Source organism: Corella eumyota, chromosome 1 (genome assembly GCF_963082875.1).
Source record: "Corella eumyota chromosome 1, kaCorEumy4.1, whole genome shotgun sequence".
Lineage (NCBI taxonomy): Eukaryota > Metazoa > Chordata > Ascidiacea > Phlebobranchia > Corellidae > Corella > Corella eumyota.
This window is the reverse complement of record NC_137490.1, coordinates 10,700,345-10,716,767: the sequence shown is the minus strand read 5'-3', so window position 1 is coordinate 10,716,767 and position 16,423 is coordinate 10,700,345. Positions and strand designations below refer to the sequence as shown.

The window sequence follows — 16,423 nt, the reverse complement described above, 5'->3', positions numbered from 1 at the left end:
TTATTTGGCAATCTTTTTGATATAAACTCTTCATCTATAAAAAATAAGTTTAAATTCTCATTTTTTGCAAACATTAAAATGAAGCTTGAGTTATAATATAATAAAGTTAAGTTAGTACAGGTATGTTGTGTACTTAGTAAACAACAAAATGACAGTAGCTTTAACAAAAATTTTTAGTATTTGGTAAATTGTAACTGTCATGTTATCAGTTTAAACTTTATGGAAGGTTTACCAATTTTGAAATGGTTTACCAATTTTGAAACATCATTTTGGTTTAGCAATTTGGTTTACCAATTTTGAAACATCAAAATATTATATATAACTTTTTTAATATAAAACAAATAATATAAAAACTAAAAAAGTTGTAAAAATAATGTAAAAATAGGGCCTCCTCTCCAGTAGGTTTTTGGTATCTAAACCTTGCAATAAAACTATTTTTAAAGTTTTCTTACTGTTGGATGTAGTAGGATTGCAGTTGCAAATTTAGCAGCTTGATCAAAATAAGAAGCTTCCTCTAAAGCAGCTAAATAACTTAGAATATGAACATCCTCTTCCAGCATTTCACTTACTATAATTCAACATTTTTAAAAAGTGGGCAAGCATAAAGCAAATAAATTACAAAAAATTTACATACAGTACCGGTCATTTGTAGTATGCTATAAAAATGACTGATAATAAAGTTAATTTTATTGTTTAAAGGCAATCAGAACATATTTAATCTTGTGTTAGACAAAATATTGGAAAATAGTTTCTTTATTTTACAGAACGGAAGGCATAATACTTACATTGCTGAGGTTTAATTTCAGCTTTGTTAATTAACATTTTGAGATAGGGTTGAGACCAAGGACCCTTTTCTACCAACTTCATGAACTCTATAAAAACTGGCTCTTTTCTAAATTAAAAAAATAATAAATATTTAATCAGCTGTACTTAAAATAATACACACTTTATTTAAAATCTTTCAACTTAAAAACAGCAATACTATAAAAAAAATTACACCACAACTACAGCAATATGTCAGCGAGGTGTAGTAGTCAGAAAATTTACTACACTACAAGAGGTTGTGGGTTTAATCCACACTGCTCTCATTCTATAGCGTCCTTAGTAAAAACTCTCGCTAAGCCTGCACCTAACCAGCAGCTTAATTATTGAGCAATTATAATCAATAATATCCAAAACTGACAAAGCCAACTTGAAACTGAGTTAGGGTAGTAGTTGTTACTCTATGTTTAGGTTGTTAAGTTAACCTTTCCACATCGAGAATAAAGATATAAAAAAGTATGGTTATATGCAAAGTATACTTAGGCAATAAAAAATAATGCTACAAGAAATTTAAATACTGAATATTTACATAGTTTCATTTATCGTCTTTAAGGTTCCATAAAGTTCTTTAAATTGATCATCAGATGGAGGCTCCTTTACATTTAAGATCAACTCTGTTGTGGACCTAGGATTAAAAAAAATTGACTAAAAAAAAGATTACCAATAACTACAAGTTTAGCCTGGCTTAATAAACATTAATAGGCCCCTACAAAGGTGTATAATTCAATAATCCCATTAACTTTATAACCTTACACATTTTCTAAGTGTTTATATATATATATTTAAGAATTAACAAAAAACAGTTTTCCAAACATTTTAAAACCAGAATAAATTCAGGGTAAATTTAATATTAAATTAGAAGTCTTACCATGTAAAAAAATTTGTTGAATTAAAAGCCTATTATATCATAAGTGAATGAAAATCATAAGTATTAATCAATTTTAAAAAGACTTTGTACAACTGCAAATTTATCTACTTATTCAAAGTTTCTACCGGAAAGTTAAATTCAAACTTTACTTTAAAAGGTGACTCCAACTTTGTTTCACAGACATAGATTTAACATCTTCGCCATCCATCAAATAATTATAGTTGTAAAGTTTCGAGAAACTTTTTAATGCTTCTGCATGGTGATCTAGTCTTTCCCTGTTGGTTTCTAAACTTTGCAGATCTTTTTGAAAAGTCTGGTCAATTTTTCAATAAATATTGTTATTATAATCACAAATCAAGATGTTCAATTTAATTATAACGCTACATATAAAACTATTTCAACATTAATTTAACTAATGTCTAAATGATGTTAATATTAAACTACTTGAATTTAATAATAAACTTACACTAAAGAAAAAGTGGCATGTTCCAAACATTTTGTCTGGTTCTGCCATGTTTAATTTCTTTTTCTTCACTAATCACAAGCGGTGGTAAGTTTGTGAGTTATTATTTTGTTAAAATAACATTTTTCACAAAAAATTAAATAATTTTTTCAACATCAATTCATTTTTTAACATACCTACAAATTTCTTAAATAAAGAAACTAAAAATATATATAAAATATTAGAAACAGTCAAGTTGGTAAATAAATTTACATGCTAAATATAAAGCAAAAATTTTAATTTTCTGCAGTAACTTAACCAGTTATTTAACATGTTAGCGAAGAAAATTTTAATATAACTATTAGTTTAGTGGGTATATTGCAAAACTACTGGGCAAATCTAAATTGCCGGTATGAAATTGATTCATATTAAATTATGCTCAATGTGATAAGGCAGACTTTACATTGTTGCTTTTTGCTCAGTTAAACTTTACGTTAAAGTTTGAAATATTATTTATTGTTAATGGCCCAAAATTAACCTGACAATTGTCGATTGATATAGGGTTTGGAACTAATTTATACATTGAATGCCTCACATACAGACATAAAAAAAAAACTACACCTCGAAAGCATATATTTTCAAACTCTGGCTGTCTGGACATAACACCATGCTGTCAGTTGAGGACTGACCGGTAAATACAAAAAATAACAAACAACACTCTGCTAGTGCAATTTCAATATTGTCAATTTCATTGTCAGGTTGTTTAAAAATAGGTTAGACAAACAAATAAAGTTACATATGTCAAAAAAGCAATAAACCACTTCCAAGATTACAAAACATAAACAATGCAAAAAATTTAAATAACTAGTAACTAAAAAACAATCACCCCCTTGGCCTCTTAACGTAAACACAATATCGCAACATACATTTATCAAACGTGTATCCATATACTCAGTTTATAGCAATACCTAACAAATTTTCATCCACTTTAAAAGCAGCATTTACATAATAAACAAGCACATGCAAACAACGCACTGCAAAACTTTCACCTAAAAGACAATTTACTACACCAGGTTACCATATTTTACATTAAACAAAACCGACCGTTGTGTCAAAAGTCACGTTCACAAAATACACAAATTAACTAACAAAAGTAAGATCAATAAGTCCTACTAACTTTATTAAAAAATCTTATGTTTTTATGAAAATTAGACGTTCATGTAACGATATAAATTTAAAATGGTAAAGCGACGCCGCAGTAATGTCAACCGGTTTCACTAATTTTGCAGTCGCTTTTCGGCATTTGGTTAACACGTGTATCAAACGTTTCTATAATTTTATTTTTATATAATCGACCTAAAATGATGACAAATATCAATCACGTACAAATATGACACATTAATGTTTTGACACTGATGTTTTATGTAAAAAAATATTTTACGTATTAAATAAGGAGGACAAAATATTATTTACAAACTCTATGACTTCTGTTTTTTTTAAATTCAACGTTTTTGTAAGTTAAGTTATATGCCCTGCAGAAATTATAGATAAGCCAGTTGGGCTTTTAATAACAATATTGCCAAACAGTTAATGAATTTTATAACTTAAGGTAAGATAAATGCTGTTTTATTCCAAAAAATGTTTAAGTCATTAAACATACATTTTATTAAAACCAAAGCAACAGTTTACTGCACAATATGACAAAAATTAAAATCCTAAAAACAACGAAATGAATAATTTCACTTTATTAAAGTTAGTAGCATAATTAACTGCAATTTAAAAAAATATTAATTTTAAAGCACAATGTTACAACTAAAGCACAATGTTACATAAAATCAATTACCCCATTATATTTTTAAAGGTTTGTAAAATATAAAAAAACAATGATGTATTGTATTAAAGTGCACTAAAAACTCCAAGTAAATGAAAAACAGTGCTGATTGTATTTAAATTGAAAAAACATTGCACTTACAATACAACTGCATACAAAGCTTTTAAAAATTGAAGAGAAAAAATCAAAAAGTAAGGGCAAAAATTGGCAATTTATACTAATCATTGCAACAAGTATAATCAAACACAATTTAAATGTGTAATATATGTTTGGTTTAAACCAAATACTTAAAAAAGCACATTTTTAAAATCAATTTAGATTCTACATGATTTACAAAAACAAATGAAGTAGATATTTTGGTACATCTAAAATGTTAAGTCGCACTTATCTTAATATTAGCTTCTTAATATATTTAAAAAAATTTTGTTTTCTTAGGAAGATTAAGCAAAAGGGACTACAAACCAGTGTTATAATATATATATCTTTTTTTATAATATATCGATTGATTTTACAATGTAAGATTAGTGCAATGACATTTTGGTATGACCCAGCTAATTGATCAATGATATAAATAAAATATTACAACATAAAATAATAGAATATTACATTTCGCCCAAAATCTACACTTCACAATAACCAAAAATGAAAAAAATTAAGAAAATAATCATTCAATAGAAACTAAAAAAAAACAAATTGTTTAAAATAATTATATTGTGCCTGTTGCAAAGAGTATAATTAAAGTAAGAAGTATAATAGATACAACAACAATAATTATAATCATTTTCTTATTTTTCCAAAACATTTTTCTATTAATACGATGAGAGGTTGTCTGAAATGTTCTGGCCTGTAAACAACACAAAATTAAACAGGGCATTATAAATGAATATTTCAGATATAAATCTAATTATATAAATAAAAAAAATCCAAAAAATATTATATATTTAATAACACATAGCTTACAATATAGAATAATACTTTTGCTCCCTTTATTTTTAAATGTAAAAAACAACTAATAAATTTTTTGCCTTGGCTTAGGTATAAGCTGTATAAATCACTATCAGTACAAAATTTCATTTTTTTACATATCTTTATCCTCGATGTGGGAAGGTCGACTCCACGATTTTAACATAGAGTAACAACAGTTACCCTTAATCAGTCTCGTGTTGCCTTTGGCAATTTAAAATATTATTGAATATAACTGCCCAATTAATTAAGCTGCTTATAAGTGCTGGCTTAACAGGAGTTCATACTTTTTATAGCTCCTTACTCAAGGAAGCTACAGCATGAGAGCAGTAGAGATCGAACCCATGTCCCCATGTAGTGGCAGTAAGATATTGTTGAATTTGTAGTTTATACTTATCTTAATGCGAAAAAAATATATATTTCATCCCTGTTATTATTATTTTATTTTGTTATTTAAATAAAATTGTTACATAACATACTTCGGCTTGCAAGTTTTCTGATTTGTCCATTAAGTCATCTAATTTATCACCTCTATCTAGCACCTTTTCTATGTTGTCCTTCATTATACCAGTTACTTCACCAACCTTAATACAATACAAATTATAATCTAATTAAGCTTTAAAGTGAGGTCTTTAAGAAACAAAAATTGATTTGATGTAGTATATGTTAAAAATAAAATTTTGCTTATTATTTTTATATAACCCAAATATTTTTCATAATGTAGATTACTAGAGTGTGAATGTTGATAAAACGTTGGTTAATACAATTTAATGAAATAAAATAAATTTATTGCTTTTATTTGAAATTTTATGAACCCTTTAAAATAAATATTACATCATTGTTTAAAAAATTTTATACCTGTTGTTGCATTGAAGATAGTTGATCGCCTTTACCGCTATTGTAATCATCCTAAATTAAAATTTTATTTATTTTGATTGAATTAAAAATTTAAAAAATTGAGGTTAAGTTAAGCTCTGTCAAAATATTATTCTCACCATGGTGTTGGTAAGAATGGTTCTAAAATCTCTGTTAAATTCAAATTGGGAAGCACCAGAAGACCTTTGCAATAATGAACCACTAGAAGCAAACTGTTTTTCTATCTAAAAAAATAAAAACAAAGGTCATTTAAAATATATAACTTAATGATGTTATTTTAAGCATTAACTGCTAGTGCCAACAGCATTCTTTTTTACTTAGTTTAACATAGCGGAAAGCCTTAATTATGTTTAAATTTACTCAAGAGATGTATATACCATTGTTTCCTGTATTAAATATCACCTCAAATTTGATATCCTGTTGTTAGATAAATTTGTTGGTTTAGGTGCTATAAAATTATTCCCATGAATTATTAATAGGGTTTAATTAATTTTAACATGGTCGCTAAAATTGTGGTGATATTAATTAAATATTTAATGTTATTTGCTTTATATGTTTTTACCCTTACTTAAGTTATCTGTCATACATATGTTAATAGTTGATTTATAATATATAAAAAAAATTATTCAAAAACTTAAAACCAGTAACTAACATCTTCCAAAAACAAGTAAGGTATTCTTCTTCCCATCTCCTTATCAGCAACACACAAATAAACCAATCCTCCATTTGTAACTGTGTGGTACAAGACTCTATGGAAATATCAACATATTTATATAACTTCAAAAATCAAATCGTTCAAAGTGCATAATTATATTGATTTTTATTTTTTTTATACTTTTTTTATTAACATGGTCATGACCGTTTAAACACAAGACTTTAGCATAGTTTAATTTTAACTATTTAGAATAAAAACTTACTCATCTTTTGGTAAAGTTGTTTTTCGATTTCCATGTGTAGGCAAATCCTCCAAAATACTTTTTGCAGTTGCCTGATAGTTTCCAGGTCCTAAAACCTTATCCACCAGAATAACCGGTCCTCTTGAAATGCATGAATAATATAACGGCATTTTATTAGGTATGTGCCTAAAATTAATATTGCTAAAGAACACAAGATTTATATTATTATGGTAAACAACATAAATTTTTCACCAAAATTTCCAAAACATTGTAAAGGTAATTTTTGTTTAAAAAACTCAATATAAAATTTTAAATATCAAGTTACACTTTTAAATTTGAGAAAATTAAAGTTATTTCAAATGTTAATAATCTATTCTTCTTGTTTAAGGTATCTCCACTGTCTTGCCATACAGAGAGATGGACCCCACAAAAAGCAATTCAGCACAAGAAAGCCTGCAATCCATTCCATTGGTTTGTTTGGAGTCTCAGCTGGATGCATTTGCATAGGGCCAATCACCGGATATCTGGATCGATGAGGGCGTTGAATTCGGTTCCTTCTAGGAACAATGGTCGAAAGTCTTCCAACAAGTCGATTTAACATTGTTACTCACTGTTATTGATTTACAAAAAAAAATTTATCTAAAAAAATGATCACAAATCAATTAAGTATCAGCATCACACTCTAAATGTAGAGAATAACATTTGCCTGAACCAGGTCTGACTCAGTCTTTACATTGCCATTGGTTGTTAAACATTTTCAAGTATTTATTTATCAACTTGCTATATAGATTGATAAGGATTTCACGTTATGGAAAGGGACCGGGTGACATGTCACTGACCGCAGTCCACAAACCTGAAACCACTACACTGCGCCACCACTAAAAACGTCTAGAACGTCGAAACTGTACTCTCTAATCGCTACTCAAAAAGCTTTGGATGAATGTGGTGTCTATTGTAATAATTTTGTGTGGTACTGTGCCAAATATAAAATAACTAGAAAAGTTTAACAGCAAAAGTTTAACCCCATGTTAGCACAGCTAAAAGTAAAATGTAGGCAAAAAAATATAAAAGTAAATAGATAAAATGACCTTGTCAACCGTGTAATATTTATCCTCGATAATAGTCAAATCTTGATTTAAAATATGAGCAAATTTTTGTGTTAACCTAAAGTTGGTTGCAATTTTTTGTTTTAGAATTATGGACATTAAAAAATTTAACTTAACAATGCAAAGTTTTATTTATTAAATTAACATACAACTACAAATGAAGTATTAAATGTACGTAAATCGGAGATACAACATTTGAACTAAAATCTCAAAAAACTAATAAAATTTACAAATTTACAAAATACCTATTTTGATTCATAAATAAGTTTACTTAGGCAACATAAAATAAAAATTATATTGTAATTATACGATTTTAATATCTATTTATACTTAAGTTTATTTACGAAATAAGGAAATGATTAATAAAAGCATGAGCATACGCAAACTAAAAATTTAGCATTTGTATACAAATTTATACTTTATATAAACTGTTACGAGTCGAAACATGATCCAACTAAAATCATGATCGAAACCTAACAAAAGTATTTTTAGACACTATTAGTTTTTTTAACGTTTTATTAAATGTGAGTTACAAAACAGTTATAAAAAATAGCTGTTAAGAAAAATCGTTCTACTATGAAATGTAAATGTTTCTATATGTTGCTGATAATATTACATTGCAGTAAGAAATAAAACTAATGATAAGCAAGACTTATTGTCCTTACAGTGGCTAAAAATATTTATTTTAATTTGTTTGTTTTAAGGTAGTCCAGAAAACTTGCCAAAAATTTTGAAGGCATGTCGCCCTGAAGATGGATACTACAAATGCAAAACCAATCGAGAATGTTTGCCTAGATCTGAAGTTAGAAACACTTTTCCATTTATATGTGATGAACCATATGATGAGTATTCAAGTAACGACAGCATTTTATTGTATCATAAAGGCAACTTATAAAGATTTATTCAATTTACTCTATCGTGTTTTGCAGGTCCCCTTATATGTAGAGATAACGAACTGCAATGTCGAATAACAAGAAGATGTGTTCCAAGGTCCATTCTTAACACATATGATTCTTGCTTTTTTTATGAAAGTATAAGATTACCTTGCCGATTCGAAATAGGTAAGTTACAGCTTAAAAAAATACTTTAAATGAAAAACAAATGTTGTTAGTTGCTGCGCAGTTTAGTGGTAATCATCTTATAAAACATTTAAACTAGGCATATTTAAAGTGTAACCAAAATTTAGAATTTACTTGCTCTAAAAGTCTGATCTGCATTGAACGATTGAAAGTTATGGACGGTATACAAGACTGTAGCAGTCAGTTGGTTCAAGATAACAGTGACGAAGAAGTTGAACTTCCTTATTGTACCGACAACGAGTTCTCTTGTAAAAATAAATACAACAACAGATGCATTCCAAGAGAGTGGGTATTCGACAATGTAGTGGATTGTAATTCGGGAATAGACGAACAAATATCGATAGAATGTATGAGTAATGAATTTAGTTGTGGCAAAATGTGTATACCAAGATATCGTGTTTTAGATGGATTTAGCGATTGTGAAAATTCCGAAGACGAACATGTCGGGCTGATCTGTAACATCACCACAGAATTTCAATGTTTGACAAGTGGACGTTGTATACCGAGATCTTGGAAAAATAATCATTTGGCAGAATGTCCTGATAAAAGCGACGAAGTGCCATTATTAATTAATGAATCATGTACTGATAGCGAATTTCGATGTAAAAACGGGAAAAGATGCATTCCTTTATATTTGCTCTGTGACGGCATGGATCACTGCGGGGATTGCAGCGACGAAATTGAAAGTTGTAAGATACCACGTATGTTTCGTTGTCCTGGTAATTTTTCAGATACTTGTATTCTGTATGAGTATTCTTGCGATGTTTATGGCGACTGTCCAAACAATGCCGACGACATAACCTCAACGCCAGGATTTAAATGCACAAGGAATAAACGAGTGTTTGGAGCCGAGGAACAATACTGTGTTATCCCACAGTGGACTTTAAATGATTCATATTCGGCTTGTGACGATGAGTCGGATCGATGTTACGTCAATAGGACATTTCAGTGCTCGACCTGTTTTGATGGAACCACAATTATTGCAAAAAGACAACTTTGCGACGGAATAGTCGACTGTCCAGATCTTTCGGACGAGTGTTTATGCTCGGGCAATTCAGAGGAAATTACTAACACACTTTGTTCAAATGTTTGCAAGGAAGGATTAAACTATTCTGCAGAATGTAAATTAGGCCAAATTATTTGCCCTGGTGAAAATAAAAGCGTGGATTTTGAAAATATTTGCGATGGTTATAACGATTGCCAAATAACAAGATTAGATGAACAGTTTTGTGGAATTAAGCTAGAAAACAATGAATATAATAATGATACAAATACAAAACAATTTCAATGCGACGAACTTACCGAAATTGAAATAAATGTGATTAATTTTTTAAACCTATGGACACAAGTTAACTTCTTATATCCAAAAATGGCAACCAGGTAAAGCATTCTTAGAAATTAATTTTTTTGCAAATATTTCTTTTGTGAAAACTTTTCATATGTACATTGTTTAGTTGTGACGGTGTGCTTGAATGTAGTTTATATGAAGATGAGTGCAGTCCACGTGCAAACTGCTCTAACAGACATCCTCTATGTGACCAAATACCAATTAAACATGTTGGTGTTTTGTGCTAGGAAAATTTTGTTAAAAAGTTTTACAACAATTTTTTTTGCATGTTGCTGATAAAGCTTAAAATAAGATGTTTTAAATAAAAAATCACTTTTTCAACTAAAAATGGTTTTTCAATAGATTCCCGTTCCGAAATCCATTAGCGGGCAAAACAGTTCTTTTCATTTGCGAATACGTGAATGTGCTGGACCTTTTAATCTCGCATTTGGTCGGTCGGTTTGCAATGGAATAGTGGAATGTGATGATGGCATAGACGAAAGAAATTGCCCCAATCAACACATTTGTGACGCTGGAGACATTGTTTGGCTAACAGGTAACCTGATTTTAACTAGTTTTACGATTTTGTAATTTAAATGAAAAAAATCTTAATCTTATAACAACAAATTTTAGGGAAAAAAAATGTTACAAGCATACCAAGACAAAAAGTTTGCGATGCAAAATATCCGTTTGACTGCATTGGAGGAACGGACGAAATGAACTGTTCAGCAGACACACACTTTTATTGTGAAAGTGGCAATCCGTTATTTATTCCCAGACGAAAGGTATTAAACGGACAGAAGGATTGTAGTGATTCCTCGGATGAATGTCCGCCAGGATCATTTTATGACAGGTCAGTTTCATCGCTTGAAGAACTTATAAAAGAACCATTTCTTCGTGCATTAGTATGGATAATGGCGATGTTTTCCCTATTTGGAAACTTAACCGTTGCAATAAACACGCTTAAATCTTTAAAACAAAGTTTAGCTACAAATAACAACCAAACTAAATCCAACGTAGCTATGGTTAACCAAATTCTCATAATCAATCTTGGTTTTGCTGATTTTCTTATGGGATTAGTTTTGGTCATTATTGGTTCAAAATCTGCACAGTTTTCTGGAGTCTATTGTTTAAAGGATAAACTATGGAGAGTAAGTCAAACATGTAATGGAATAGGAGTACTTGCATTAATATCTAGTGAGGCGTCAGTATTAACTCTTGTTTGCTTGACTTCCTATCGGTTATATTCGGTTTGCAATCCAATGGATTCACGACACTTAAAAAGGAGAGGGTTCATTACTTGCTTAATAGCAATATGGTGTACATCATTTGTGATAGCACTTCTTCCATTACCTGGGTTTTTATCTTCATATATGATAACTGGTGCCCTGATAGAGGGAAATAAATACTTTTTTACTGATACAGTTAAATTTAATGACCTAAGCAGATTTGCAACCCAACTTACACGACTAAATAAATCATCTGACTTTGTTCCAAATAACTGGAACGATTTGGATCATTACCTTAAAACGTATTTTCCCGACTCATCTCCAAGGATACTTGGTTACTTTGGTTATTATAGTTCCAATGGGGTATGCGTTCCAAGATTGTATAGACTAAGCACAAACGATCCTCCTATCAATTTGTATTCATTCCTAGTTATTACATTTAATTTTTTTGCATTGGTGTACATTATTATAGCATATGCAGTTATTTACACATACACTTTATCCTCAAAGCAAATATCAAATCAAGAACAACGTCTTAAAAAACAAAGACGAATGCAACGAAGAATCGGTCTTTTAATAGCAACAGATTTATGCTGCTGGCTTCCTATTTGCATCATGACGTTTTTGTCAAAGGGTGGGCTTATTATGCCACCAATTGCCTATGCGTTATCAGCTATCGTTCTGTTGCCAATTAATAGTTCACTAAATCCAATCATTTATAGCAATCTCTTGTCTAAAGCGTGGCATAAAATATCTGCCATCTTTAACACCAACAACTAAATGTTTTTTTACGTTACTAACCGTATTCTAACATATAACCCTTATTATGTTAAATCGTTATTTTATTGATACAAAAAATAATATTTTTACCAATGTAACCTATACCAAAAACGACTTCTTGTTAATATTAATAAAACAGCTACAAAGATGATTGTGTTTAAATATCAATTAATTAATGTTTAAGATAACCTGTGTATTTGCATGAGAGCACCAAATTTGCATGAGAGCACCAAAAAAACTTTAATATTCGAATCTTTAAAATCACCTCAAAACTATGACGTCATCGCCAGAGTTGAAGTGCTATAAATAAAGCTGGATGGAGAAAATAGGTCACACTATAAATCGAACGTACACGCTTATAAGAAGGTTTCAATCTAGCATTGCGTTTACAAAGATCGGTAAGCAGGCAGGCCTCTCGGCAAAGTAACAAGGTGAAAGATCAAAAACTTTCACTGCTGGCGAGCAAATTATATTAATATGAAAGCGGGGTTGCTTTTTATTAAAACGGACAGACTTTAGAAGACGGATGACGGTCAGTAAAACATTTCAAATTTGTAAAAACATAATTTTTGTTAAATATCTGTTAAGTAAGTGACTATAGTTAAGGTAAAATCATTAATTCTTTTTTCAGGCCAGACACGGACACCCTCTCACCAATAAAAAAAAGCCTTTAAGTGACTCAACTTTAAAAAGCAAGCCAACGAAGCGTGCTTGCGAGATCAAGAAAGTGGGCACGAAGCAACAGAAAAGAGATGTTAAAACATCAGAAATTTTTGGCGAATTTCGGAGACTTTTGGAATCAGATTTGTACGACTTTCAAATTCACAAATCTAAAAATCAACAGAACTTTCAACCAGAAGGTAATGAGTACAATATTTTTGTCAAATAATGATTCCAAAAATAATACGAATAAAAAAAGTTTAAGCTTGTTAACAAGTTTATTAATAAATAAAAAAAATACTATCACAATAACCAAAACAAAATTAAATCTTAATACCCTATGCATTTGAATAAAAGAAACAATAATGACTGACACGCCCCTATTCCGTACACGTCATCAGAGTTTTTCACGACGTAACCGCGTAATACAATCATCTAAGCTAATGTACGGGAACGATATAATGTGGTTTCCGCAATGTTTGTTTGTGTGATTTTCTAAAATGACACTTGAAACGTTTTGGAACGTACGAATTTATTACAACAGGTGTAATGGATCCGGCTCAGCGTTTAAGGAGACGATAAAACACACCACTTAGAGCAAATAATCAGGCAGTATTGATGTCGCTCCAATGACCACTTATAAATGTTATTAAATGAAAATCGACTTGTTAAGGGCCTGTATCAGGATTGTGATCCCTTTAACATTAACGTTATGTGAATTTAATAACCTTTAATTTTTTTAATTAAAATTTTGCAAAATGCATTTACAGTAAGAGAAATTTTCGATTGGTCTATTTTTTAAATTTACTGTTTTAAGGTTTTTCGAAAATCCCGAAATCTCGCAATCGGAGGCCTAAATTATCATAAAATTAACAATACAGTTAAATAGTTAAAAAGGGATTATCGTGTCAAATCGCTAATCCAATGTAAGTATTATTCTATTAGAAATCATTCAACATATAGGAGTGGTTGTGACACCAAAAGGCACTCCATTTAAAGACCTTATCGCAACTAAGAAAAATAAATCAAGTTATTTGACATATAATTATGCTACGTTATGAAGTCGGTTTTTAGAGTTTGCGGTAAAAAGTATTCATAAAACGACATTGTTTAGAAATGATCACGCTTTACAAATAGTCCGAAGTGATTTTAAGCTAAACTAACTCTATTTATTCCCCGTTTTGTTTGCGGAAAGCTTATTTTGATTTTCACACATTCTCAAGAAGTGATTATCTAATAATTTTGCGAGCAAATAAGCGCCCGAATTTCGGGCACAGCCTACTCATTTTATCGTAAATGCGTTTATGTTTCGACAAGGATTAACGTGTATCCGGGAGTGCTTCGTATCCGTTTATGACGCAACAATAACGTCATATATGACAAGGGTTTATCAGCGGTCATTAAACAGGATATAAACGAGTTGTTTCGTAGAAAATCGAAATTAGTTTTGAACGAAACCTAAGCCTATAACGACACCACTATCGTCAATATTTAAATAAGCAAAAAGGAAACTTCCTGCTAAATATATACTTTTACTGTTTGACGTCCTAATAATGACTTATACTAATATTTGCGCAATATTTTACAATAAGGGTGTACTGAAACCAGACATCCCATATCCTAACGAAACAATACAATAATACCTATAGAATTTTCATAACATTTGCACAAGCTTTTTTTTAGAAATTAATTTAATTAAATTTAGACCCAATGGATTGGGGCACGGAAGATGTGACGTCATGGGTGGAAGAAATTGCCAGACAACATAGTTTTGACGTGGACTTTAGTTTATTTGTAATGAACGGCAAAGGTCTTTGTTTCATGTCGTTGGATGGCTTTCGGTACGCGTAACTTAATTTTTTTATATATACATACAAATAGATAAGTTAGGTTACAGTTCTTCAAAAACCTATTTTAAATTTTCTAGGTATAGGTCCCCGGAAGGTGGCGCTGTTTTACATGCAGATCTAAGAAAGAAAATTCTTGCCTTACATCTAGCTTCAAGTATTTATTAAAGTTTGAAAAAGTTAAAGATTTTTTTGCTTCGGTTATCAGATTTAAGGTTTTGCTATCCATTTTTTTTCTTGCTGTTTTTAAATCATCAATGTGCAATGTTTTGTCACGAAAAAAGCATTTTAGATTACAAAAAAAATAATTTGTCTAAAGCACAAAACGGAAATTAAATTAAAAAAAAAAGTTTTAAATCACAATATTTACAAATTTTAATCTATTTAGTCTTAATGTTATTGTTCGCGCAACGTGTGTGTCAAATTTGTTTTCGTACGTAGTTCGCTACAGCGACTATGTGCTAGTACATCCGGGTCAGATGATTCATCACCCTTAAGTGTGTTAACATGTGCACTTGAGCATAAGCAAATATAGAAGACCGGGTTACGTAAACAACGGATACGAAAAAAAAACAAATTAAAATGGCACTTTTTAAAATAAATGTCAACTATAACAAATAAGTTTTTATAATGTTAAAAAAATGCAATCTGATTTATTTTGGATGAACTTACAATATTATTTTTGCGCATAAAATAAGATCAATTAAAAGAGAGCAGCGTGCGTGGTTGTTTAAGGGTGGTTCCAGTTATAGAGTGGTGTGGGAAGAACTAGTGCGATGATGGTTAATTAATGGTGTTTCGAAGTCGTAAATTTAAAAACCACGTTGCCACTGCCCTATAGACTAAATAAGTAACATTTTTGAAGTTTTTTCAGATATTCTCTTTTCTTTTTCGATAAATTAAATTACTTTCTCTTTTTTTGGGAAATATTTTTTCTTTTTCCTTTATGCGTCAAATTTGAAATACTTCCCATTTTCTCCTATTTTTGTTTGTTCTTTTCCCTTTTAGGACTTTTCCAATACTTATTTGTATCACTTTGCCGTCCTAAGTTATATATTTCATGATTTGATTGCGTTACGTGTTATGCAATGTTTCGTCTCAACTTTGAAATGTATGTCCAGGAACCTTTTTGCCTCAATCGTTATGCAAATGATTGCTTTCTTTTTTTAAACGGTATCAACTTAAAAACTATAACCAGCTATTTTTTTTTGTTATGATCAAGACCTAATTAACTGTATTTTGGCATAAATTCTACATGTACAACTATCATAGTATTTTGATCACAATGCAAAAATCTAGTCACTTTTTATCAGTAGTGCTACGTGGTAGATGACGTCACCAATGTTTCCTTTAAACTTTGTTTTGTAACATCATTCTTAGTCTTTTAACCAATAAGCTATATTTAACAATGTGACGTGTTTGTAGTAGCTATCTGGAAATGCATTGGTGCAAATCGTAGAAACTGTAGAACCGTTTTATTTGTTTTAAACAATAAAATTTAAATCTTTTTAAATCCTAGTTTTTGTCTTTAATAGTTTAATAAACAGGGATAAGAGGGCAGCCAACCCACCTTACGAGATAAAAATTTTGAAAAAAATTAGTACTAACACACAGAGTTGCGATTTTTTTCTAAAGCCCTTTTAAATAACTTTTGTAGCCCAGCTAATTTTGTAAATATGGTCAAGTTTTTACTTTTA

At 29.9% G+C, this 16,423-nt stretch overlaps 2 protein-coding genes across 2 annotated transcripts; one reads left to right on the top strand and one right to left on the bottom strand.

Moving 5' to 3' along the window:
- Nucleotides 1-3,811: 3,811 nt before the first annotated feature.
- Nucleotides 3,812-6,869, bottom strand: LOC145755614 (vesicle-associated membrane protein 7-like). The gene is made up of 6 exons (XM_082571858.1): nucleotides 6,720-6,869; nucleotides 6,455-6,551; nucleotides 5,922-6,026; nucleotides 5,785-5,835; nucleotides 5,406-5,510; nucleotides 3,812-4,807 (listed from the first exon to the last, which is right to left on the bottom strand). Exons 1-6 carry the CDS (start codon nucleotides 6,866-6,868, stop codon nucleotides 4,670-4,672), a joined length of 645 nt encoding a protein of 214 aa, XP_082427984.1. The 5' UTR covers nucleotide 6,869; the 3' UTR covers nucleotides 3,812-4,669.
- A 5,700-nt stretch (nucleotides 6,870-12,569) lies between these two features.
- Nucleotides 12,570-16,233, top strand: LOC145760118 (uncharacterized). Its single transcript, XM_082573992.1, has 4 exons — nucleotides 12,570-12,751; nucleotides 12,851-13,079; nucleotides 14,585-14,720; nucleotides 14,807-16,233. Exons 1-4 carry the CDS (start codon nucleotides 12,746-12,748, stop codon nucleotides 14,892-14,894), a joined length of 459 nt encoding a protein of 152 aa, XP_082430118.1. The 5' UTR covers nucleotides 12,570-12,745; the 3' UTR covers nucleotides 14,895-16,233.
- Nucleotides 16,234-16,423: the final 190 nt, after the last annotated feature.

Bases quoted from the DNA above. Each gene is read 5' to 3' on its own strand.
- LOC145760118 (XM_082573992.1), top strand. The intron at 13,080-14,584 runs GTAATGAGTACA...AATTAAATTTAG, and splicing joins ACAGAACTTTCAACCAGAAG to ACCCAATGGATTGGGGCACG. The intron at 14,721-14,806 runs GTACGCGTAACT...TAAATTTTCTAG, and splicing joins ATGTCGTTGGATGGCTTTCG to GTATAGGTCCCCGGAAGGTG.
- LOC145755614 (XM_082571858.1), bottom strand. From the start codon at position 6,868: ATGCCGTTATATTATTCATGCATTTCAAGAGGACCGGTTATTCTGGTG. The intron at 5,511-5,784 runs GTATAAAATTTT...TATTGTATTAAG, and splicing joins TATCTTCAATGCAACAACAG to GTTGGTGAAGTAACTGGTAT. The intron at 4,808-5,405 runs GTATGTTATGTA...TGTTGTTTACAG, and splicing joins CAGAAAACTTGCAAGCCGAA to GCCAGAACATTTCAGACAAC.